This window comes from Perca fluviatilis, chromosome 22 (genome assembly GCF_010015445.1).
Source record: "Perca fluviatilis chromosome 22, GENO_Pfluv_1.0, whole genome shotgun sequence".
Taxonomy (NCBI): Eukaryota; Metazoa; Chordata; class Actinopteri; order Perciformes; family Percidae; genus Perca; species Perca fluviatilis.
Window position 1 is genome coordinate 10,021,928 of NC_053133.1, and position 27,149 is coordinate 10,049,076.

Genomic DNA, 27,149 nt, shown 5'->3' on the forward strand with positions numbered 1-27,149 from the left:
GGAAGTCAGCAAAGACACGGTTTTCAGGTTTCTAGTAGTCTGGATCAACGACTAAAATCGCCGGAACATCCGGCGGCGATGTCCCTTACCTTCCGCTCTCTTTGTGTTGCCGTTCTTACACTCTGTTCGCTTCGGGAAACAGCCAGAACCTCCGAGCTAGCAAGCTACACGCTGACAAAGGCAGGTTTTGAAGAAAATTTTGATGGTGCAACAAGGCAGGCCTGCTTGTTTCTTTCGTGGAATGATTGTAAAGCTTTACTAAGAATTTCTGACCGATTGGGGTTCTGTTATGGACAAAATACACACGGTGATACACTGGTAAAAGCAAATCATGTTTAACCATGTCTCTCCAGCTTATTTAAGTAGCTCACGTTACTGTATTGTGTGAACGGTTAACTTCAGTTAATATTGTATGTGGCGTTTTCTTTTGCCCGGTGAAAATGTTCCACCAAAACAAGTTACATCCCGAGACTCTTTTGCAGAGCCACCATCGCTGCTTTTGGAGCTTAGAGCCGCCAAAGACGATTTGGGATTGGTTTAAAGAAATGCAAACAACCCAGAGCATTTTTTCTCCTATCCCAGAATGTATGTGTGGTGTAGCCAGACCTTACTCCACAGTCCTGTGGAGATAGGTCTGGCAATGTGAGACTAGGTTTATAGCTGCTCTTTAAAAACGTCCTAAATGTAATTAGAATCAAGATAAGCCAAAGGGATAACTGGACAACAAGCCGTCACTCTCTTTTAAAATAAAATGAGATAAAAAATAAAAAAGACAGTTTACTTGTGTCTTATTGGCATATAGACACATCTAAGTCAATGGTGAGAGATGTATTCAGATTCTATTCTTTAGTAAAGTACTTATATCTGTTTAACAATATTCTTTGGACCCCAGGAAGACTAGCTGGTCATCTAGGCGGCAGCTAATTGGGGATCCTTATAATAACTACAAATACAAGTACATTACATGTTAAAGTGCTGCTTACAAAACCATACTTAAAAGTGCACAAGTTGTATGAGCAAAAAAGCAGATTTATACGTTATATTATTTGCAGAGGTGTCAAGTAACAAAGTACAAATACTTCCTTACCTTACTTAAGTAGAAATTTTGGGTATCTATACTTTACTGGAGTAATTATTTTACAGCAGACTTTTTACTTCTACTCATTACATTTTCACGCAATTAGCTGTACTTTCTACTCCTTACATTTTAAAAATTGCCTCGTTACTCCTATTTCAATTCAGCTTGTTTTCATTCCGGCTTGTCATTGTTCAAAAAAACACACAAAAAAACCCTATCCAGATAAACTGCACCATCCGGAGAGAATGAATTTGATTGTGGTTGCATGAGAAGTATAAACATATACCATTCCGACACCCTATTGGTTTGTACGCGATCCATCGCACCTGCACAGACCCGGTGCTAATACGGCACCGGTGCCTTAACGACCGTTATCCACCGGACCGAATAGCAACGCGGATTTCGGTGCCTTTATTTAGGTGCTACTTAAATGCCTGCGCTTCTCTCCGATGCTCCGAAAACGGACATTAGAGGGAACTGAAACATTGCCGCACGGGACGCTAGTGAACACTACACTCCACAGCAGGTAACGTTAGCCTAGCGTTAGCTAGCAGCTGGAGTAAACACGGTTAAAATGCTGACAGCTAAACGGTGTAAAAGTGTGTCTGTATTTCACAAGAGAGGATTCTAATACCAGACTGTAGCTGCCGTTGTCTGAAAAACACAGAAGAGATAGGTCACCTTTTTCAGCCCTTCTGAGTTTGCAAGTATGATTTTAATATAACATAGTCATTATGGCCTTTAGAAAAATGTTTTTTGTGGAGGTGGGGTAGTGCACTATAGGCCCCTGTGGGGCAGGCTAAGCTTTTGTCCTTTTTTTCATTTTTCCCCTTTACATTACTTTTACTTTTATACTTTAAGTAGTTTTGAAACCAGTACTTTTACTTCAACTTATTAAGTATTTTCAAACCCTAGTATCTATACTTCTACTTGAGTAATGAATGTGAATACTTTTGACACCTCTGATTATTTGAATATAATTACTGATGCAGTAACATGTTAGCAGCCTTTTAATGTTGGAGCAGGTATTATAATTTTTTTGTGTGTAATCTTTCTATTTAACCAGAAACATCTCTGAAGTCGCTAGCGCTACACCCACCAGACTCCATTTAAAAAAACAATACTTTTAGCGTATATAGAGCAAACATATTTTCACATGTAAATCGGTAAACTGTGTGTTTATTTCAACCAAAACTAGAGTGGTGATGGTTGGAAAAGTGGAAAGACGACCCAAAATGGCTTTTCATAGTATAATTTTGTTTCTGTTGACTTTAAATGAAGTGTATTTTTCGATGCTAAAATTACTGTTTATTTACATGGAGTCTGGTGGGTTTCATTGAACACAATTTTGCAGATGTTTAATATGTTCAAATAAAGGATCTTACTCTTCAACAGAAAGGTCAACATCCTTAGAAACCCTTTCCATAATGTTGTCAGACACTTAGAATATTAATCTGTCAGTGGCAAAACAAGCACTTTTGTTAAGGTAAAAAAATTGCCCTATAAACTTACATTGTAGCTTGTTTTGCTGCTGCTGACTGCAGTGATCTTGCTTAATACTGGACCAATTTAAAATTCTTGTTCCCATCAGTCAGTTAGACACAAAAACATAGGAAAATAGGGTCCAGGTTGAAAAAGAAAGGGAAAAAAAAAAACGGTAGTTACCGTTTAATACTTTTCCCCATTGAACTTTTTTTTTGTTATTCAGAACACAATACAAGAGTTTACTTGCAAAAAGTAATGTGCAAAATAATAATTTTTCCCCAAATACTTAGGTTTTGTGACCGTTCATAATCGTAATCACGATTAAAAATGCGACAAATTGCACAGCCCTAAATTAAGATATTGAACAAACGTTCCTGTCTAACAGTTCCCGTCAATCTTACCTTTACTAGAAAAAATGGAAATCAAAGTGACGATAACCTGCCAGTGCGGTAAAACAAGCGCACCTCAAACAATTGTGTCTGCTGCTGTGCTGTTGTGCCATTGTTTTCGTTTCAACTTTTTCGTTCAGCTGAGATGTGTGTGACTGTCCCTCGGGGGTAATTATATCTGGTCATAAGAGAGAAAACACACTCACCCAGGAGCCAAACCCCACAGCTAATATCACATAACAGCAACGCTGCTGTGGTGCTTTTCAAATCACAAGAGCAGCAGTTTTTTTTAAGGGGGATGTGGGGGCAATTGTCAGAATGTCACACAAATTCACAAGTCTACTTACGCAGTGAGTCAGTGTTCATGTTTTGATTCTCTCCCCTTGAGTAAAAAAATAAACACTTCCCTCTGTGTCGGGAGCGATGAAAATGGTGACAGAAGCTAAAACATATTTTTCAAACACATATTACACCCATTCCATTTTGACAGTGAATAAATTGTAATATAACAACATCAAGTTAAAAAAAATGGGATTTGAGAGTCTTAATATGACAACTTTTCCTGTGCCTTATTGTGAAAATGCAGTGATGTGTGTATGAAAATGTGTCTATTTGGGTTGACACAATACAACGCTGCCTCCTGCAAGTTACTGTCCTGAAATGCGTTTTGGGAAAATATATTCCGTGTAAAACTGAGCATGACAGCCTGGCTGTTTTTTTCAAGCTCTCCTCTTCCTCGCTGGCCCCATTAACACTTTGTTTCTGGCGATTTATTATTCATGCGCACTGTCCTCGGGAAAAAATATGGGAGGAAATGCTCTAAATTTCTAGTCAGATGGCGAGATGGCTATTGTAAAAGCCAACGCTTCTTAAATGACTTGTTAGGTGAAGATGGTTCTGGTGAGGATGCGAAGAAGCACAGGACGAAGCTTTAAAAGATTCATCTTGGGAGGAGAAGACATGCTATGCAAAGGAAAAGGAAGAGCTCATAAACTAGTTGAATCTGTGTAGTCCCTTTGCACATGTCCTCTTGTATAAGATTGTGGACCAAAAACTGATTTTTCAGTGTTTAGAATGTAACTGTAACCAAATTAATTTGCAATTTTGATCCAATACGTTTTCTATATCTGCGAAAATGTTTTTAGCAAAGTCCAAGGACATCTGAAAGCAGCAAACCCAATTCAAATTCCTATCTCTGTAATATAATTATATTTTTGGTGTTCATTGGTGTTTTTTTTTATGCCCAACAGACTATACATCGGGCATCTTATAACTCATTCATGATCATTAGGAAATTACAGAGATCATGTTGGGGAAAACCAGCTTTCTTGCCGAGAGAAGATTGAGCCAGGAAGCGATTAGCTCAGCCAAATAATTAGCTTAGCCAAATAATAAAGACTAGAAGCCGGAGGAAATAGTTAGCTTGGCTCTGTCCACAGAAAGCTCTCAAATTAACACATTGTAAGTCTTGTGTTGGGTCTTTTATGGTGATTTGTGTGCTATAACTATTTTACTGCTCCTAAAAAAAGAAAAGAGCAAGGAGCACTTCCTGGAGTCTTGTAGTCAAAAACAGCTACTCTATATAATTCCCTCTAAAACCACAATTAGTTTTTTGTTTTTACATTGCTGTTTCGTACAGATCCAAAGAGATACAATTTGTTAATTAGTGAGCTTTAGATCTGCAGGCAGGCTCATTTTTTAACTGTGGACTGTGCCAGGCTAGCTGTTTTCCCCTGCTCCCAGTCTTTATGCTAAGCTAAGCTAATTGCCTCCCAGCCCAAGCTTTATACTTAGCGTACAGACCATAGACTGTAAAAAAAAAATAAAAAAAATAAAAGATATATACAGTCATTGGTACAGACATAAGAGTGGTATCAATCTTCTTATCTATCTTTTGATGAGGAAGAATAGCTCGATATTTACATAAAATATCAAATTATTATTAACTCCAAGAAACACGCACAGGACTTCCTTTCATGAAGAGTCCCAACCTGGTCCGTAAAACCAGACCAGTTACAGTCTGGGCAACATGTGGTTGTGCAGGCAATGTAACACAAGCCAATCTACGCACACCCTTCACACTCTCATTTAGAGTTCAGCTGAGTATTGTGTTTAGCTGAAGAAATGTAACCACTCTCGGGAATTGTTTTTTTCTCTTTCCAATCTGGCAGCAGCTTCTGCTAGACCTTTCTCTTACATTTAACACAAATGAAGTGAAAAAATAAGTTATTAAGAGACTGAGAAATCCAGATGAAGCAACAGATAGATGGGCTTCCTGAGCACAAACACGCATTACTGTGACTAGTGTGATTATTAAGAGAAGGAGAGAGAGGGGATGGAGGATGAGAGGTGAGGCAGCTTGAGCTTTTCTGGGTTAGAGTTAGGTCAACATCGCCCTGGGGCCCCTACTCTGAAACGTGTTGCCTAACACACACTATCATCGGCGGCAGCAGTAGACTCAATTAATGCCTGCTTATCTGGGTCAATGTTATGAGCGTGCCATTTGACACACTGTCTGCAAACAGCTAGCCCGCCAAATAAACGCAGGCTGACACAAATACCAGCAGAAATACACGTGATGCACGCCCATCAGCTCCTGGATATCAATCCACCCTTCATGCTCCGACTGATGCCCGCTCCACCTGGCCTCACCGGCAGACACGCCCGGCTACAGATCTGGCAGCAGATCCACGAAACAGATGGCCAGAGTGTTCAGCACCACCTGCCCTGCTTTTTCCAACCCATGTGATGCCAGGACCAGGACCAAACCCACCTGGCATTATACATCCAATGGGGAAAGCTTTTTTTTTCCCTCTTCACACTATCTTACTAGCCTATGGCTGAGCTCTTTGAGAGTTATAAATCCTGCCTCCTCACCCTCTGCCAGGGCCAACGGGCTTAAACCGGAATGAGCGCCCAGCGGTGGTCTTGTCCTTTCTGCTTTCCACAATCCTGCTCCAACTGGGTCTTACGGCACACTGAGCAAGATGGGCCGATGATGGAACATTCTGCTTGTGAAACAATTCAAAACTGACCTCTTTTCATCTTTCATTTGCTATACACAAACACTCTTTCAGTGGCTTTCCCCTGATATTGCATGTATGGACGCGTGCCACCCACTAAAACTCAGTATAATAACTGGGGCAAATTTCAATCAATGCCACCCTGGTTTACCTCCAGCACAGCGTGTGCCAGCGACCAGCTGAAATCAATGCTTCCTGGCACATGAAGCGTGCTGTTATTGCCAAATCAGAGTATCGGGCAGGACAACGCGTACCATTGGCTTTGTCGACGAAGGCCCCCTGTGGCGAATCAGGCACACCTCTCCACACTGTGACGGGCTTGGGGTAGCCGGGGTCCATGGTTCTCATTTCCTCATTGTAACGCCAGTACCTAAACAGGAACAAATAATGAGCAGCAGGAAGTCAAAGCAGATACTGTACATCTAGGAATGCAGAAGTAAATACGTTAAAATTGACAACAGATGGTGCTTTCTTTCATTTCTTGTAATTTAAAGGTGCCCTGCCACACGTATTTCATTACTTTGTGGTAATGTCTGAAGTTCTACCATGGACTCTGTAATATATTTTGTGGAAAAAATGCCTTGGTTACCTTGTTTTAAGCCATTCTAGCGTGGTACAGAAAGCCTCAGCTCAATTTGTGCCAGTTCTCATTAATATTCAACGAGCTAAGCTGCTTGACTCCGATTGGCTAACAGCTAGCCAATGAGAGCCTGGCTATCAGCATCCTTTACCCAGCGCAACTGGGCAAGCTCATGAATAGTAATGAGCTCAGGCAACATGATGTAAGACTGACCAGCTTTTGTAATTGGCCTGATTTCTCCGCTTATTTCTTTTCAGTGGCTAGAGCTGACAGAGGAGGTAGCAGTTCATTTTCACATTCACAACATAACACTAACACATATGGACCTAAGATATTTCAAAAAATGCAAGTACAAACGGTTTTGTGTGGCAGGGCACCTTTAATACCACATGTCTGAATAGCTTGGTCTCGGCTGCTTTCACTTTGACCATTTTTTTTTTTTTTTTTAAATCTGTCTCTTTCCAGTCCCCCCAACTGTATGGAAGTGCAATACTAAATTGGCAATCATATGCAGCGACATTTAAGTCACCAGACATGTTAGACCTCCACTACCATCATAAAAACACCAAATGATGGAATATCTTTTCTGTTTTAGATTTGCTTTTTGCCTCCTAATTAATAGGACAGCTATAGACAGGAAAAGGGGTGGAGAGAGAGAAGAGAGAAAAAAGAAAAAACGAGCAGGAACAGTAACATGTGTCAGCAAAGGGCCGCAGGTTGGAACTGAACCCTGTCCGCTGTGGTAAGGACTGAGCCTTGGTACACGGGGTGCACGCTCAACCAGGTGAGCAACCAGGGCGCCCAGTGAGGGAATATCTTTTGGAATAATTGTGTTCATCCCTCAACCGGAGTTGCAGTTTTCAACTTTTGAAGTTTCCTTATTGTTTGTGAGAACAGTGTTCTTCCTCCATCTGCGCCCACCTGTCTCCTTTAAAGAAGTAGGTCTTGGCCACATCCTCCCACCACACAGCCGTCTCGATGCTCTGGGCTGGCATGCCGTGGCCGAACTGGCTGATGTCCTTGGGGTATCCGGACTGCAACACCGTGTCCTTAAACACCCAGAACTGCTTCCCTGCACATCAAGAAACAGAGGGGAAAATAAATTAGACAAAGGAGGACAAGTAACAGCTGGGATTACCCTCCAGGAGCAACACACGAGAAGGGCAGATTTCCAAGGACAGATACAAGCCTTGTAACAAAAGGCAGGCAATAACCTGTTGCCTTGTATTACTGTATTTGATGTTGATGCTTCCTTAATTTAAAATAGGACACAGACATGGTGACAAGTTCCCCTTGCCCTTGCTTGGAGGAACTCTGGGAACTTTTCAGTGCTGGCAAACTGAGCCGGTAACTGCTCAGCTGAGATAAAAAAAAAAAAAGAAACCGCAACAACACTTGTGTCCCAGCAATGAAAATTGGCGACCAAAGAGTCACATTAAAACATTTTTTTTTTAAAGTTTCCGAGGCCCCAAGGAGCCAAACAAATACCTAAACTTTAGGATGTTTCTGGGAAGACTGTAATAATGTTGCTGAAAAATCAAATAAAAACATACAATATGTACTATATTTTTCTTTGTCCATCTTCTCCTTTCTCTTTAAACCCATCATTCCTGTGCAGTAATTAGGTTAAACAACATGTTTTTGACTCAGTGTGACCCCAGGAAGTTCTTTTCTCCGTCACTGGTGGAGGTGGAGGGTGCACCAGGAAGAAGTGGGTGGGGTGAGCGGAAGAGTAGTGTAGCTGCAGGACTGAGAAAAGAGAAAGAGTTGGAATGACAAAAGGTAGAGAGGGGACTTGCCGAATAATGTCACACAGTACAGTATTTTTGTTTTATCTTCAGACAGTTTCATTTGATTAATCATTGGAAGCCTAAGGCTGTCAACATTTAATATTCCATGCAGGGGAAACAATATTCATCACACAGACTATGAAAATGATCATATCTGTAAAATACTCTTCTACTTAGTCTTTCAATAAGCTCAGGACTGACAAAAATAAATGTGTCTCTCTCTGGGATCTAAAACCCTCAGGTAGAGACGTTTTGTTGGAGTAAAGATGGAAACTAAGCAGAGAAAAAAAGGAAGGGAAAAAAGGAATGGTGTGTATGTTTTTGCTAAACTAACTTTTTAATGAATCAGGTTTATTATTATTTTCTCTACTTGAATGGTATTAACCTTACAGACTATGAGGGACTTTACCTTTAAGATGACCTGCACAATTTTCTTTAACAAATACCGGAAATGGGTGTGAAAAAAACAAAGCAGACATGATCCCAGCACTCATTCTTCTGTTGTTGTTTTTTTTTTATGAAGGCTTCACGTCTGACATTTAGCCTTCAAGAAGTGTTCACACTATACGGCTGAGGTGAAGAAGGGAGATTTATAGATGGAAAGGAGAAACAGTAGTGGGGAAGGAGAGACCTGTAGTGGCCTCTTTTTGGAAAGGAAATTCCTGTCATTTCACTTCTTTCTCTTACAGTGCTCCACTCATCATAGGTCACACTTCCTCTGGCCCTGACACGCACGCACGCACGCACGTACGCACGCACAGACAGACAGAGATTAATAGACTCTCCCATCCCCAAAAAGAACGAGTTCAACTTGATTCACAAAAAAGCAAAAAAAAAATCCCTTCTCTCTCTATCCTACATTTAATGGGATTCTCCTTTGTTATATATTTTTTTATTTATTTTAGCATAGCATAGCCCTGCACATAAAAGTCTGGCTTCATGTGGCAGAACTGTGAGGGATGCTTTGATGTAGTGACAGCCCCGGCGTCTGCTTCAGTGTAGCGACTACTCCCCTGCTTGCCCTCAACACCGTTTGAAGAGTGTTATATAGCATGAACATTTGTTACAAAAAGAGACCCCTCCGCCTTACACATGCCACACACAAACACATGCTGTACAGCCAGATAAATCAAACGTGTATGTACTGAAATTGTTATGCATGATTATACGCACATACACCAGAATTCCTAATGTGACCCGAGGAAAAATTGCCTCGTGGCCAAAATGAAACGCTTGACACGGACATGCCAATACTAACATATGTGCAATAAGCTAATATCGACAAACATATCGGCCCAACCGATTCATCTATCTGTCAAGCTTTAATACAAAAAACCCTCCCCTCTCAGACTTGTCTGCATGAGGTAAATGAAACAAGCAGCTCTGTCTGTCCTCTGAAACAAAAAGCACCAATCAAGCTCTGATTGGATCCTGCCTCCCGGGAGGAAAACGCACATTGACATATAGATCCTGATGCATGTGTCGGGTGCTTTTGTGTTGGATTAATTCAATTTAAATTCATAATGCAACCTTTTACCTTGTAATTTAGGCTAATCAAATAGTTATATTTTGACATATACAGCTTTTAAGTTTAATTGTTCAAAAGCTGTCTGTATGCTGTCATCGACATCAAGAAGTGTGATAACATTGTTTTCACACAGTGAATCCGAGGAATAGAATGTATCAGAAGACTAGAAACAGGCAAATACGGACTCAAAATTGGCACAAAGCTGCACTGTAGGAATGAAGAACACATGCTGAATCTACCTCTAATGTATACCAGTGGTGTCTGCTTGCTGACCTGCTCTGTGTTGCCCTAACGGCACTAAAATAATCAGCGTCTCATCCATGACTTCAGTGCAAACTAGACTCTAAAGCCTCCATCTGTGCGTTTATTTTGTTAATTCGGTGAATTCAGATCACTTTTAAAATTTGCATGGGTTGTTTTTTTTTTTCAAAACTTGTTTGGGGGGGGGGAGGGGGTTTTTTTCGTTTTCTGACCAACTTTCTTCCTAATGTTTTATTCCAAATGGGGACAGACAGAATCAGGCCTTCTGGGAAATCAGCCCTGCGTGTTCAAATGAAAAATGGCGTTCTGTTAGTTTAAATTGTCTAAATCTATGTGCAATCCTGCTGCCATACCCAGCCCGGTAAAAGAGCAGGGTGTAGGATAAAACACTGAAATCAAACATGTGGCACATACGGGACCAGCAGTCTGCATTTCCAGGAATTGTTTTGTGATGGTAATAGAAACAGGTTGGAGTGAAGATTTGTAGTTTCTTTTTTTATCTCAGCAGACTTTCACTGCTTGCCTCCAAATCCTTTCATCAACACCCTCTCTCTCCCTCCCTGTCTTTCTTTCTCTCTGGAGTGTATGCAAATAGGAGTTTACAGGACTGCTGTGCTTGTTTGCAGTTTCTTTTAAGTGGCTTTTCGGCTCGAGACACAATTAGCTTTGAATCTCTCAGTTTTTGGGAAAGATTAGTCTAGATTTGATTAGAAAGGTAAAAAAAAAAAAAAAGAATGTACTGAAACAGACAGTGAGTATTGGAGTGATTTCCATGAGTTCTGCATAGTAATCATGTTTAGCTACGATTGAAGATTTACACTAAAACATATTACTAAACACCAGTCGTATTAAGAGTAGAAACTGGTGGATTATGGCGGATTTTCCAACCAAGTGAGCAGAGCATTTCTTTAATCTTCCACAGATTTACATTGAACTCTCTCTCTCTCACACACACACGCAAGATAACAAAACCCTTGTTTCTAAATACAGACACAGATAGAAAACACATGCTGACTACTTCAAATTATTAAAAAAACAACATGACAGCCATGTACACAGAACATATCTTGGAAATTCCTGTGAATGATTAATACAGACATACCATTTGGACTGGGCTGGATGAAGATAATGACAGATAATGATGTGCCCTCAATGGAAAAGAGTTTTACACAGCAGCCTGGTGACAACTGCAGGGTTTTCCCTGCCATTATACAGCGTAGGCACAAAGCACGCCTAAGCATTTTTTTGCGCACCGCCTAAGCGTATGAACGTAAAAACAATATGGAGAGCATCTGGATGAGCCTACACACGGGACTGGCGTCCGCTCGTCGTCTTCTGCACACGCATGATGGTTCTCGTGCACAGTGGCACAGCCACACACACTTACACTGGGCATGTTGCGCACACAGCGGCAGCTGCAGCTCACACGTTTGCGAGTGCTTGATGGAGAGAATGGAGAGAGCGAGACAGCGAGAGAGAGAGAGAGAGAGTGTGTGTGAGAGAGAGAGATTGGGAGATGTGTTTTTTGGCTGAGTATGAAGTAAGCAGCAACGTTATAGCTGTGCACGTAGCAGTGCAGTCTGTGTACAGTTTATCTGTCGGTGAATAAATGCTTCAACCATGGGGCTACAACCTGCTGGTTAAAATAAAGGGGGTTAGGGGCGCCTGGGTAGCTTACCTGGTTGAGCATGCGCCCCATGTACAGAGGCTCAGTCCTTGCTGCAGCGACTGTGGGTTCAATTCTGACCTGCAGCCCTTTGCTGCATGTCATTCCCCCTCTCTCTCTCCCCTTTCATGTCTAAGCTGCCCTATATGCCTAAATGTCCCAAAAAAATATATATAAAAAAAAAATAATAATAATAATAATAATGAAGTCAAGGGGTTAGCCACGGAGCTAGCGACAATGTCAGCTCAGGCTAACTAACTTCAGGTGGGCTGGCCTTTAAGTTGGATGAGCTATTCTGATTTTAGTGGCAGCCGCTCCTCCTGCCATTTGAACCTAAGCGCTCTAAAAACTCAGGGAAAACCCTGAACAGTGATGATGGTGGTGAAGCACGTGAGCTTACCTTTGAAAAAGACAAACTTGCCCTCGCTGTTCTCGTAGACGGCGTCTATCTTGGGCGGCAGGCCCCTCCAGAAAACACTGATGAGCATGGGGTACCCAGGCATTACCGAGTTGTCTCTCACCCGCCAAAACCAGTGATCCTGAAAGAGAACAAAGCACACTGTTAGGAAACAGAGAGACGCATGGTCAAAGTCACTTAAACATTTTCTTGACACCAAACAACAAAGTGCCCTGAACCGGTGTGGGGGGGAGAATCAAATTAATTTTGCACACTGTAACACAGTTGGCGGTAAATTAGAACATCTGATCAGCAGTAAATTGAGAGAAAAAAAAAAAATCAAATAAATAAAAGCCTGCATGGCGATGATCAACTCAAGCTGCTGCTGTGATAGCCCTGATGGCTTTAAGAGCCAAATATACTTTCTCAGGTTGCCTGGAAAGCCCGTGAGACCATCGCTACGCACGCAGAACTTGAAGAACATACTGGGAAAACTATCATGTAAAGTAACGGGGGCAAAGTGATCGCCAGGAGCTTTATGAGAAGCCAAGAAGTCTCCGATTTCCTTCGGGGAGGGGAGGGGAACGTGAGCGCGGCCAAGTGGAAGGTGTGTCTTTTTGATGTTGGATGAAACTTGATGACAGAGGGAGCCGGGGGGAGACCCAGCTGTGAAAGCCATTAGGACACAGCAAGATGTCCCACCCTTTGGCAATGAACGACCATTTGCGTCTCCCGAACTGGCTGAGCGCTCAGGCCAAAAAAGCCTGACCTCATAGCGAGTGAGGCAGAGACCGAGAGAGGGGAGACAACACATCATCACACCCTGCCTCATTCACAGTGAAAGCTTAATAAACAGCCCATTTATCAAACACTCTCTCCGCTGCTCTATTTCTCCCTCTCTGTCTAATCCAATTGTTTCTCTGGGACTCTCCTCTCTCCCTGGACTCTTCCTCTTCTTTCTTTTCATTTCCCTCTTGTCTCTCATTCTAATTCCTCCTCTCCTCCTCTTCCTCTCTCGCTGTAAAATGTACCTACTGCCTCCATAGATTTCAATTGTTCTGCATTTTCTTCTCTGCGCGGCCCGGCCCAGTAATTGAAAACAGATCAAACTGTGAAATCCGACCCATTTGAATCCTTTTGACTTTATAAAAGAGAAAATGTTCGTTCTCCCAGCCTACAGTCCCACTCCCACTCTGAACAATAAAGCCCAGGCGAGCAGACTTCACTTCTAGAAGATTTCAGCCGGCACTTTGCAATTACAGGAACGTCTAGAATAATCACAAGAAGTTTAGTCTCAGCAGAAGTTGGAAATGTTATATCTCAAATTGTTCATGTTCTCTGTTTGAGAGAAATATGCAGGGGCTGTCACGCATACTGTGTCATGATAATGCATGCAGAGCAATAAGGTTAAATTACCATACACTGTATAGGAACACAAATTCTGGACTGCTCGACGGCATTAACAAACTGTACCTACTGATGAGTTTTAGTTGTTCGTGATGTGGAACGCAAACTGGAGAAATTGCCCTGCGAGTTGTGGGAGTTCAGAGTTACTGTACAGCACATCACTTTACTGCATGAGGTTTTTGGCCTGCTGAGTTGACTTGAGCTTCAGAACAGATACATGATGCTTTGCCTTTAAGTGATACTTAAATTAACTGGTATTTGTACACTGATCAAGTGATGAGAACTTTACTTCATGGGTGCTCTGCTGGAAGATTATTGTGAAACATAACTGGCAAAAACCCATAATGCAAGCATAAAGGCTTTGGAAGAATTACTGATCGGGGTGGGGTCCCCCCTGCATCACAGCCTCTGTTTGAAGTGACATTTCTTGTTGGAAAGTCAATCAAATGACTGAAAGGGACTCTAAATAACTACAAAGATATTATTTTAGTAATACAAAATTTGAATAAACCTTTTCTCGTACATTATGACCTGTAGGTTCCTAAAAATCTGAACATCATTCATTTATTTCAGGTGAGCTATAACATTTATCCATTGCACACAGATTTTCTGTTGTATACAGTACTCTCACACAGACCTTCGCAGGTACATATTGAATAAAGAACGGAGGATGTTGGTGGCTTCTCATCACCTTTAATTTAGAAAGGTAAAATGAACAAAGAGTTGCTCTTACAAAGCCAGGACTCCTTTTTTTTTTATCAACTTAAGAATTACACTTCACAATGCCAACTGAGGAATTCAAAAACAAATTTTTTTGCTAAAAGAGAAGAATAGGAGATGTTTATCAAGTGGCTCACTAGAAATAGCCTTTAAGAGCAGGAATCACATAGATAGTCAGAGAAAGAGATTGATAAATGAAAAAACAAAAACGGAAAGAACCCCCCCCCTCCCTCCCCCAAAAAACAAAACAAAACTCGGTACCAATGAATTTGAACCTCGTCTTAGCCGACATTCAGGTCATTGGCGGGTGAGAATCTGCTGCTGCCGTGTGTGTTTGTGTGAGTGAAGAGGTGAGAATGTGATAGACAGTGGTGTTAGGACGTCAGCGTTGCTGACCTCTCACTCGCTTAATGTGACGCACATGCTGGCTCGGCTTGACTGAGAGCAGAATGCAGGTGTAAATAATTCAGAGGTGTTGAGGAGTACGGTTGAAGCCTGAGAAACCCAAGTCAAAATCCCCTTTTTTGAGTAAAATAACTGCAAGAGTCTCCTCTAAAAGCTACTTCATTGACTGGGACAAAATTTCCCAAACTGCACTAACATAACTGCTACTGTTGTAAATAATGAAGTATGGCCTTGAAATGCAGTCACTACAAGAAGAAGCACTGGTTCAACTTTTCCCAACTGCAACGGTTTATGTCCATTACTGTTCATTCTAACATGGCAGCTTTACACTGCATACACGTGGCAAATGTTCTAATGCATCCATGTCAACAGAGCAGAGTGCAATATGCAGGCAGTTAAATATGTATGCTAAGCTAACTGTCTCCTGGTTGCAGCTTTATATTTAGCTTTATAAAAGCTGAATCAGAAACTTCATGTGTATAACAAGATTAGATCATATCTCTCCTTTTCTGTTTCTGAAACCTACCTACATGCAATTGTGTTTTGAACAATGTCCTACTGTCTTCCAATCTGGTCTCTTACCACTAAGGAAATTACTGAACCGATAGCACTACTATACAATCAAGCTCCACAGTAATCTTCCACAGTGGTCTCCCCATTGCATTGCACTCACACGCTCAAATGCTCTGACTTACCAGAACTGCATAAACAGCCACGCTATTACATTTTATTTTCAGATTCAAAATAGAACTTCACCGACACTTACTGCACTTCTTCCAACACACAATATGAGACAAGTACGCCTCACTAGGTCAGTCTCACAGGCATTCATTCCAGTCCCCCCTCCAATACAAAAACAACTATGGTGAGAAATCCTTTTTTCACACATACACCAAAACTTGGAATGACATTCCCCATCACATCAGAACACTACCATCCATCACATATTTCAAAAAGGCATACAAACCGTTCCTTCTCAACAGTTACACTTGCACTCACTGATTGTTCATGTATTGTCCAAGTCTTGTTAGCACTGTCTGTATTGTTGTTTTAGTTGTCTGTATCTGTCTAGCCCATGCTAATTTCCTGTACATGTGTTTTTGTCTTCATGTGCCGTAACTGTGTCCTATGATCCATGTCTCTGCAGAACAGGAACCTGCTGGAAACCAGTTTTTAAACTGAGTCAGGCCCGTTTTTTAAACTGTAACTAAATGTTACTTTTTTAATCCTTTCCTGTTGAATACATTTTGAAATTAAATGAAATTAAGTGGTAGCGTTGTTGCTCTGTGGTTTATTTTTGTGTTTTTATTTCTTTGTTTTATTTATGTGCAAATCTACCTATCTATCTATAACATCTGAAAAAGACAATATGTACATGAACTTGATACTGTAATGAACCATTTCTTAGCAATATTTGACTTTTTGAAATAAAGCACTGAACAGTTTAGGGCCAAAATACATTTCTGATCTGCTGACATGGAACCATCCAGACCTCTCAGGTCGTCTGGGACAGGTCTGCTTCCTGTACCCAGAGTCAGAACTAAACATGGAGAAGCAGCGTTCAGTGTTTAGGCACCACATATCTGGAACATACTCCCAGAAAACTGCAGGTCCGCTACAACTCTCACTTCTTTTAAATCAAGGCTTTTTGGTTTGATGCTGCCTTTCTTTAAGTAATTGTTCATTTCTTGCACTGCACTGTAACTTGTAATCATGTATTTCATATCTGTCTTATTCTATTGTAGCTGTTTTTATATTCTTAACCGTTTTAACTGCTCTTTAATGTTTTATGTAAAGCACTTTGAATTGCCTTGTTGCTGATTTGTGCAATACAAATAAAGCTGCATTGCCTTTAAAAAAAGTCTATCTATATAGGTAAAAAATCTTATCGGTGGCATTAAAAGTCTTTCACATCTTTTTCTGAGACCACTCAGACTTTTGCTGGACTCGCCATCTCTTTCCTCACAGTTACAAAAAAGGAAAAAGATACTGAGTAGAGTGGACAGCTCACTGCCCGCTTGGCCACTGTGTTCTCATTAATTGACGTCGGAATCAAAGCCTGTCTCCAACATCAGCGGCCAGTGTGTGCAAGTGGTCAATCCTAAACCGCAAGGCACCCTCCGGCGTCCCAGAATCCCCTGCTCTAAATCTGTCCACATAAAGGAAGGAGTGTCTCTCAGAGACTGGCGAAACCATTGTGATTACACTTAAGACTAGTGGAGAGGAGGAGGACGAGGGTGGCAGTTTCCTTTATTATAGACTGTCTCAGGATGAGAGCTGGGCTGATGAGGGACGTGTGTGTGTTTTTTTTCTCTGTTACCTGACTGTTGGCAGTGAAAGAGGCTTTGATTGCATCGATGCAATGGTCTGCACAGCTACAAACGTTTGAGCAGGCAAACCATGCATCATATTTAAATGAGAACAGATGTAAACTCAATAAAATGTCTTCCCAACCATTCCTGACCATTCATTGCTTTCCAGAATATGTATTATTTTACGCTTTAACATAAAAGGTTGTAGTGATCTGTGGGCTTTTGATGCATTGAAGTGGCTCTAAATGGCTGTAAAGTGTATGGAAGTCAATGGAAAAACCTTTTCTCTAGAAATAAAAAGAGCATAAGTGGATTTCTCTTCTTTTAGTCTATATCGATGACGTTTCATTCCCGGGATTGTTCACGTTCCGCTGGAAATTCCACCGGATGTGCCTAATTTTCGGCCGGATGTCCGTTACCTTCTACCCTCTTTGTGTTGGCATTCTAAACTGGGATGGATTTATGAGGACTATGTTTAAATGCTCCTCATATCTGCAGGGTAAATCCAGACAGCTAGCTAGACTATCTGTCCAATCTGAGTTTTCTGTAGCACGACTAAAACAACTTTTGAACGTACACATGTTCCACCAAAACAAGTTCCTTCCCGAGGCTATTTTGCAGAGGCACCGTTGCTCCGTACAGCACATAGTCGCCCAAGAAGATTGTGATTGGTTTAAAGAAATGCCAATAAACCAGAGCACGTTTCTCTCCCATCCCAGAATGCTGTGTGGACTAGCCAGACTCTCCTGCGCAGCGCTGTGGAGGAAGGTCTGGCAACACGAGACTACCCTTCTTGTAATGTACGTCCTTGTGGAGTTTATTGTTCCATTAAGAAAATATTAAGACTTAAATAGAAGTATATTCTAGGTAATGTCTGCCCTAAAACCCAAAATCCCGGATTGGATTTTGTGGCTCTACAGACGGACAAGACGGCAGTGAGCCATCAACTTAAATCCAGACTTCTTAACGTCTGCTGGATGATGTCTGAGACTAAATGTCCATATTTGACTACACTCTGAGCCTGATAGGAAATGAACGCACTCTTAGTAACTTGCTGTCTGGTCACTGTCTGACAGTATAAGTGATGAGGTCACGGTCTAGTATACATTTTTTGTACTGCAGGAGAAAATGCCTGAGAAAACCACCGTCTATGTATACATGCATATACATGAATGAGTGATTCTCTGTCTCCTATGGGATAGCATATAGTTTCAGGGTTCACAGAAAGTTGAATCCGAAGTGCCTGCAGTCATAAAAGTAGTAGCTGTGTAATTTCATGGAGGCATTTACTGGTGACACTGGATCTACACGGCCACACAGATGACTGCGTGAACCTTAGACGACCCTCTGTCACCCCACTGGAGAGAAAAATGATTGATCGTAAAACTTGCACCTTAACAAGCATGACTCCTAACCTGCCTTGGTAGATTAACGTTCCTCGAATAAATCAGATGCCTCTCAGCAGTGTTGGAAACAACACTTATTACAACTACTGTCCATCTGCAATAGTTGCAGTTCCGTTCAGGAAACGGAGATCCTTTAGCTGTAAAGAAACAAAAAATGTTTTTGTGATTCTTTTTCTTCATACAACTTAATTGTTTCAGTCAGGCTTGCTTATTCGACTTCAATTCCCAAATTTGGAAGGTATAACTTCAAAATAATTAACCTTTTACCTCCTTTATTGGTAACTGCAACATTATCACAGAAGCTAAAGAGGCACTAATCCAATTTTACACATGAAGTGTGGTTTACACGTCTCAGTGTCTTCTGTGGCTCTTAAAGCAGCTTTCCCATGTTTGAAATAATAACCCTGATGATGTCATCGGCTTTGGCTTTAAACTTAACAGAGAATCAGAAACAGAAAGCCTGCGTTACAAATTAGAGGTGTGGGGTTTGAAAGAAGTGGGTATTCTGGAGGCGGGGGTCTAATCAACTATTGGGTTGCATTAAGGGAAGTGTAGGATCCATCGTTTTCGCAGTTTGACTAATAGTAAGGACCAAAGGTTAGGATGTCTCTGCTGCACAGGTTTTGACCATTCTTTTTCTAAATGTTTTCATAAAATCTGTCTCTTTGTGTGTTCGCCAACTTTATAGTTTAAAGTGCAATACTACATTTTTCATTCACTCCACTACTTGACACTGATAATAACAAAACTTCTATGTCCTGCTCTAATACGGAATACATTTGCCTTCAAGAATGCATAAAATTGCATATGGAACAGTTTCTCTCACAGTTCTTGATGAGCTGCACTATGTAGTGATTCTGAAAATGGAACATTTAAATATGTTTTTAAAACAATAACCTCTCTAACGTCTCTGTTGGGCAAAGTGAGACGCCTGGTTTCACCATTTTGGGTTGTAAAAAACATTTTTAAAAGGCCTGCGGCTGCAGGGGCCTGTCCTAGTGCACATCGTGAGCGTGACTAACTAAGAAAAGGCATTGAAAGTCTAGCACGGGAAAAAAACTTTGTGGTATCTTATTTTTAAGAGTTGATTGAGAAAAAAAACCTTTCTATTTACATGTAAATGTTTGTGGAGGCAATCTACAAATCTGTGAACATCAATATACTTTTAAAGACAGAAAATAAGCAAGCAGGAATAATCACATACAAGGTTTTGACAGACTAATCTTCAGAGATGTGGCATGAATGACTCAACAATGAAACTCTTCTCTTTGCCTTATTTTCCCTTTGGGAGACCAACAGGTTCCAAGTAAGATTACATTTCAACAGTAAACAGTACCAGTCAAAAGTTTGGACATGCATTCAAGTGAATTAGAAAACATGTCCAAACTTTTGACTGGTACTGTAAATGCAGCTTTTGCTTTAGGACTGCTCCCTGTGAGTCGATTAGTTGACTATTCGGTGGTTTTGGTCTTAGTTGATTAATTTTTTTTATGCTTCTTTCATGCTGACTTATGACTTATTTCCAAGAAAATTCTGAGCACATCTCCGGCAAACACAAGATTTTAAGTGGTGCTTTTGCACGATTCTTTGTAGAGAAACTCAGTTTTACACACCTGTTGATTAAATCAACTAATCGATTAGTCGACAAAATCGTACGAGTGTTAGTCGACTAAGAATGTCTTTAGTCGAAGACAGCCCTGTTTTGCTTTATAGGAAACTCCAGTGCTCAGTACATTTCACCAGATAAACTCCCGTAAAGTCTTCTCTCTAACCCCCCTCACCCCCCACCCCCTAAACCCCTCCTATGGACCTCGGGGGCTGGGAGACTGCTGAGATCTCCCCTATAATGACTTGGCATCGACTTGACTCTGCTCTTCCAAAACAATCAAGTGGGGACAAGCTGTGCAGGCCAAATGGACCTACAGCATGAAGTAACCAGGTGGACAATCAATCGTATAATCAAGGGGAAAAAAAGAAGAAATTACCCAATGGCAGAAACAAGAAACATAAATTCAAATAAAAACTGAAACCAGAGGTAAGAGCCAGCTGTAAGTCATTCCTATTCAGTCAGCCATCATTCAAACGAGTCTTTAGTCCAATACGTAGACCTTGGCATGCTCTAAAGGGAATATATCAAGCTCTAGAGTAACACAAACATCTCCAATTAGTACTCCAGATCAACGGTTTTACAGTTGGGCGGCTTCATCTACCAGGAGGAAAGAAGGCATTAACTTGATACCTCAGTCTTCTTGGAGAAAATTGGCAAAACACTCACTGAGAATCAAGAAATATTAGGACCACCTGCTCCTCCTGTGAAACACACTTACAGAGTGGATCCAAGTCAAACCAGTGATCCCTTATTGATTTCACTCTACTAAAGACATTTGATTCACTGGCCGAGACGTGGATTATGCAAAAAGGCGAGCAAACATTTATGAGTCATGATATTACTGGTGGTCCTAATGATGGGAACACAGTGGATTTACAACTGCACTTTCATGTGTTCTGTAACAAATCATCCCTCTGTGTCAGTCTTTCCCTTCCATTCCTCTACACCTTTGGAAAAATGTGAGCTTCTAATCAAGGCCAACAGAGGGAAACATTCATCAAAACCTTTAAACTGATGGAGCCAAAGCCCTCTTCACATTGATGGTGATGCCCACTTCACACTCCTACTTCATACACTTTACCGTTTTCATTTTTATTTTTGTTTACATATACAGAACCTTAAAATGTGGCTTAAAATTTGGATTACAGACATGTCTGTTTATAGCCTTTGCATGTTAGTTGTTTTTTGAGTTCCATTTGAATGCAAACACTCCTCTCATCTACAGAGCACATACAGTACAGTAGTACTGCCACACCTCATTGTCCTTTTTGCTTATGAGTTAATTATGGAGGCCTACATTTCATTCACAGTATTAATTGGAAAGCTGGCTGTAATAGGCGGAGAGTTTAAACAAGAGGGGTAGCCATGCTGTTAAATGCTAACAGCAATTTACATATGAGGCTCCTGTGGATCGGCCTCCACAGTGTGCTTAGAGACTTATTTGGCACACAACACTAAGGAATGTGGGAGTTATTACCATGAACTAAGCTACAGTTTTCTGAAAATGTATTCATAAGGTTTCTAAAAGCGTATTTAGTAGAGTATCAGTGCAATACTAAAGAAACAATAGCATATTAATAAATCCAGCATCCACCAAAATGTTTGGATTTATACTCAGTTGCTGAAAAGCTGCTTGCAGGCCACAAAACATCCCATCTCAGCAACAGCAATATGATTTGGAAGTACCTTATGTTTAAAGCGCATAATAAAACTAACACCTTGTTTGAGTTCAGCCGGGGACCTTTGTCGCTCATTCTCACTTTGCTGTGAACAATAAAAAATAAAGGCAAACAGTTACAAAAAAGAAAAGAAAAAAATAATTGTAAAGTCAATCCATAAATGTGAGCGGGACAATAAACAGTACATGGCCCTAGTATTATACGTGGGGCAGTGCTATGTGTCACAAATACATCATTTTCAGGTTTAGCTTTCACTACAAGACGATCTGCTCACACTACAGACATCCTTCTTTAAAAAAGTTATATTGCCAAGTCAATTTGTTAGTGCAACAATGCACCTAAATTCCATTTCAAAGCCACAGATACACTACATGTGTTTAGAGCCAAACTGGCCTTGTGTATTTCACTTCCTAAACTAAATAAAAAAGTTGGCTGATGCGGAACATCCTTTTTGTCTCCACAGCACCTCGGAGCAGAAATCCCATGATGCTCATCACTCCATCGGATTAGGAGTACTAAAGGGTGACAGCAGCTACTGCAGGCACCAATGTGATAGAGACAGAGGCTGTATTTAGACTAATAAAAAAAATGTGATTGATCCCCAGTGGAGAAAATGTTACACTCTTGTTTGTTAGAAAGCACTATACACGGGCCTGAAATACACACGCATGCTCTGGTCCTACACATACAGAGATGTCACAGTGAGTGGGCTGCATCTGCTGGACAGTCGCCCTGAGTGGTTGGGTGGGGGTCTGTGCCTTGCTCAAGAACAACTTTGCAGTGCCCAGGAGGTGAAGTGGCATCTCTCCAGCTAGTCATCCACACTCTATACTTTGGTCCGTACAGGGACTTGAACTGTCGACCCTCTGGTTCCCAACCCAACTCTCCACAGACTGAGCTACTGCCTCCCCCGAAGCTATTAGAAGATATTATTGTTCCCACAAACAGAGACAGTGTGAACTGTGTAATTTTGGTTAAATATCTTCACAGGTAACAGCTCTGGTTCCAAGCTGGATTTATGTATTCGAGTGTAAAGAAAACACTCGGAGAGAGTGGTGAGAGAGGACAGCAAGGGGTTTTCCTCCTGGCTCCACAAGCCTCTCATTTAACCATTGAATACTATCTATTTATATCCCCCCCAAAAAAAATACAGTCACACTCATATAAAGCATCACACTCATTCTCCTTTCTGTGGAGAACACAGGACATCTGTGTGTTGCCCCAAGGTTTTTCTCTATTGCTTACCGCATGTTGCCAAGGTCTTGCGCTTACGAGCTTAGACCAAGGATAAAGATGCATTAAGGGACATGTGTACACTTTTTTCTCTTGCATGAGAATGAAAACCAGGCTGAGTATGTATGCATGTAGGCATGGTGTTTCTTCTTAGTAAAACATCCATTTCTCCCAAACTCCTGCTCAAATGGCCTAAAGTAATCTGGAAAGAGCTCCTTTTAGACATAATAGCTGCTTTAATTATGCACTGGAATACACAGCCACTCGTTTTAAGATAATTGAGGAGAGTCCACCATATTTCTACAAGCTATAACCTCAGTGTCAGATTTTCTCTTCTCTACTAACGTGTAGAAAACAAAAACAAAAAAATCAACCAAATAATTTATATTACATCCAAGTGAGCCATTCCCACATTATGCACAATATGCAAATACTGAACATGAAGCAGATTAGCAGAACAGCTCCCACTCTCTGTATATTTAGGTAATCCTTGAAGCTCTCTAGCAAGCTCTCTCTCTCTCTCCACAGGGTGTATTCAAACCTGCAGGCCATTTCCATTGGTCTGATTCAAGGGATGAGTCGTTCTTTGGTTGCATTTATCAGCCGATTACGTTACATGTTATAGCCGTAAATCTCATGCAGGACTCGCTTCGGGCATATATTGTTGGTTTGAAAATATGATATGAAACTACCCTTCAAGAAGATCTGACAAGTCTGTTTGGCCTGTAACGATTGATTGCTGTGCTCTCACACCGCTACGAAATCCAAGCATGGGGTAAAACAGCTCCAGGATTAATAATGACTCTTCAAAACAAACAAAATGTGAAAATGCCCCGGGTTTGTTTCGATATGACAGACTCGTCACTTACCTTGAATACGAACATTTCTCTCCTCAGTATGGCCAGGGTGTTGAAGCCTCCATCGCAGATGTGGGGTTTAGCGTTGGGGTGGGACGGCCTATCTCCTGGGGGCAGCCTCGGAGGTCGTGTCTGCCTGTCTGGCTTGCGGGGGTCTGATGGCGGATGGGAGCGAGGAAGGGGCGCCGTTGGCAAAGGCTTGGTGGGCTGGGGAAGCTTATCAGGAGGCCCTGGAGGCAGTCAGAGGAAAATATCTCACTTGTTGTGATACATAGAACTGCAACACGTACCATTTGCAACCAGAGATGTCTGGGGGCAAGTGGTTTCATTTAGACTACACCTTTTCATATATATACTGTAAACACATTGCAATGGATGCAGCTAAGTGCATATGAAAGATATTAAATGTGAATCTGAGTTTTTCACAAGTTAAAACTCTCCTTCAACAACTGTAAACAAATATATTAAAGGAATAGTTTGACATTTTGGGAAATACGCTGTGGCATCACAAGGGGACGTGTGGTAGAGGGACGCTATGTTCCTTTACAGGAGTGGCTACCCCATGACAAGATGGCCACCACCTGAACTACAGGTCCCAGAATGCACCGCACGGGGAGGTGCAAATGCCTCGGTCCCTTGATTATTACAGGTGCTCAGGCACAGAGAGAAAAAAAGAGAGCAGAGGCAGAGAGCAAAAAGGAGTTTTTGTAGAGAGACCGACATGATAAAAATAAGTTTCCAGGACTTTCCAGTGAAGATATTTGGTTCGCGTTGGACTATTTTCTGAAAAAGACTGCTCTAAAATAAAAACCTCTGTTTGCTTGCAACCGCGTTGTGGCTGTTCTCTGCCCTTCACCCCGCCTGCTGCAAAGAAAAACGACATCACAACGCATATTTGCTTTCTTGCTGAGAGTAAGATGATTGATACCACTTATCATGTCTGTACGCTAAATATTAAGCTACAACTAGCAGCCGGTTAGCTTAGCTCTGCACAAAGGCTGGAAACGGAGGGAAGCAGCTAGCCTATTTGTCCAATGTTAACAAAATCCAATTACGAGCATTGCTAAAGATCACTGAATAACACATGACGTTGCCAGGCAACCAGTGGTGACTGCTTGCCTACCAGAGTGACGACAAGACTCCAGGAAGTCACTGCAACTGGCCAAAGAATTGTCAGGACCATACAGATTAAGCAAACAAGACGTCACATCTGAATTAGTTAACTTTAGAACTTTAGAGGTAGTTGGAGGACGTTGCTACCCTAGGACAGAGCCAGGTTAGCAGTTGCCCCCAGTCTTTATTCTTTTCAAACTATTCAATCAAATGAAGAAAGGGTATATCAGGCAAAGTAGAAAACTAATTTAGGACAGAGATAATAATTGTAGACTGACTCTTTTCTCCAGCTCTTCTGAACACATTAGCCCTGAGCAGGAAAACTAGTTTATATGTACAAGAGTTTTTAGATATTTAGGGTTGTAAACATGCATGCAAATTTTGTGTAAACCACTTTCATTATTACTGTGCCATTTACAGCCAACGAGCCACCTGAGCTTGCAGGAGAGCCAAATGTTTAAGCCAAGCTACATTTATTCACCTGTAACTGGAACTACACTGGGAAAAGATGAGGTAAGATATGAAGAGGAAATAGCAACAAGGTCTTCAAGGAGTTGAAGAAAAAGAAATAACACACGAGAGATAAAGGAGAAGATAGAAAAAGAAGGTGAGGTCATGCAAGTTTAACACTGCCAAGTTAAGCGATTCATCTCACCAAAGCATAATATGATATGTTAAGATTAATAAAACAGACAAAAAGCATAGGCTACGGAGTAAAAATGTACATGCTGTAGAGATAAAAATGTCCTCGCAAACGGGAGGCCCAGACATGCCTTGGCGTCATTTCACATTCATGATTTACATGAGAGAAAGAGGGCGAGAGACGTACAGAGGAAAAACAGAGTGAGGCCAAGCGAGTGGGTTGTGTGTGTCTGAATAATTGAGCACATGACAACCCATGAATAACACACTGTAACTGTGAAAACAAGGATATGAGTTGCCATGTGTTGATTGGGGCCAATGGATGCAGGAATAGATGTCTGCAATATGAACTCATGAAAAGTATCAATGAGTACTGGTGGCATATATAAATCATGAGCTTGAAATCTACTGTTAACATTCAGGAGTCAAAAATGAATGAATGAATGAATGATTAAATGACTTGACAAATTGTTTACAAGTCAGCGAATGAAAAGAGGATTAAAAAGGAACTGAATGTATCAAGTATTTAACTAAAGGAGTCAATCTATGATTGGCAATTAAACAAAGAAAATGAAGACAAACCACCAAACTAGTTGACCCACTAGCTGATCATCGGATAAAGAGGGAACACTGCTCTGCCAGACGTCCACCAGTCTGCACAACTGATCAGCAGGTCTACGCGAGAGATTCCATTCACTGACTAAATTAAATCCCCTGAAATACATCCCAGATTAGTGGAGCCAAAGCACTCTGCTGTTATGTAAGTATTGGTAGGGCTCACAGTGAGATGGGCATGTACACAAACTATGACAAGGAAAATTAAACATGGCAGGCATCTGACAGATTTGGGGTCTTTCAGTCTAATTTTATCCACTACTCCACAAATCTTTTCCCCAATGAGCCAGATATCTTCAAGTCTTTATGTTAGACCAGTGGCCACCTAAATGCTATCAAGGCCCAAGCCAATCACTGCAGCAGCTCATTTCACTGATTAGTACACTTTAAACCAAAGAGCAGGAAGCTAATCAGTGAGCTTAGCTGGTGAGGTGATTGGTTACTCCTGTGCCTCAACGGCACATTAATGGAAACCAATAGTCTAGACTGAAAACAAAGGAGTCTGAAGAGCATTTCTGAGTGTCTTTAAAGGGGTAATCCAGCAATTCCATTCCATAAAATCTGGGGGCTCACGAGTTGCATAAAAAAATAAATAATAATAATCTGATTCGATACAGCAGAAGCTGCGATGTCCTACCTTTAAATCCCTAATATGGGTCAAGATCCCCAAAAAACTGGATCCTGCAATTCCCATGATGCAACTTAATACATTTGTAGACCATCCCTGATGAGTGTTAAATATGTAAGCATGTTGATTTGTATACACTAACTACTAAAACAATGTACTATTAGTATAGAATTAATATGTACTATAGATTTGCGGCATGCCCCTAAGTGTGTTACATACGTACTCAAACACATTTATAAATTAGATTCTTTACTAATATACTATGCAGCCGAAGTGCCGAATTACTGATTACTGGCCTTTTATATATTTAGGTGCTGAGAGGAAGT

The 27,149-nt window shown here is 41.1% G+C and overlaps 1 protein-coding gene across 2 annotated transcripts in view; it reads right to left on the reverse strand.

The window, feature by feature from the left end:
- LOC120552479 (matrix metalloproteinase-16-like) overlaps nucleotides 1–27,149 on the reverse strand; it is a 92,066-nt gene that overhangs the window by 2,600 nt on the left and 62,317 nt on the right. For both annotated transcript variants that reach the window (XM_039790576.1, XM_039790577.1), the window contains 4 exons: nucleotides 23,838–24,055; nucleotides 12,201–12,339; nucleotides 7,477–7,627; nucleotides 6,230–6,345 (listed from right to left, as the gene is read on the reverse strand). In XM_039790576.1, the coding sequence (XP_039646510.1) occupies nucleotides 6,230–6,345; nucleotides 7,477–7,627; nucleotides 12,201–12,339; nucleotides 23,838–24,055 (624 nt within the window). The remainder of the gene's footprint in view (nucleotides 1–6,229; nucleotides 6,346–7,476; nucleotides 7,628–12,200; nucleotides 12,340–23,837; nucleotides 24,056–27,149) is intronic.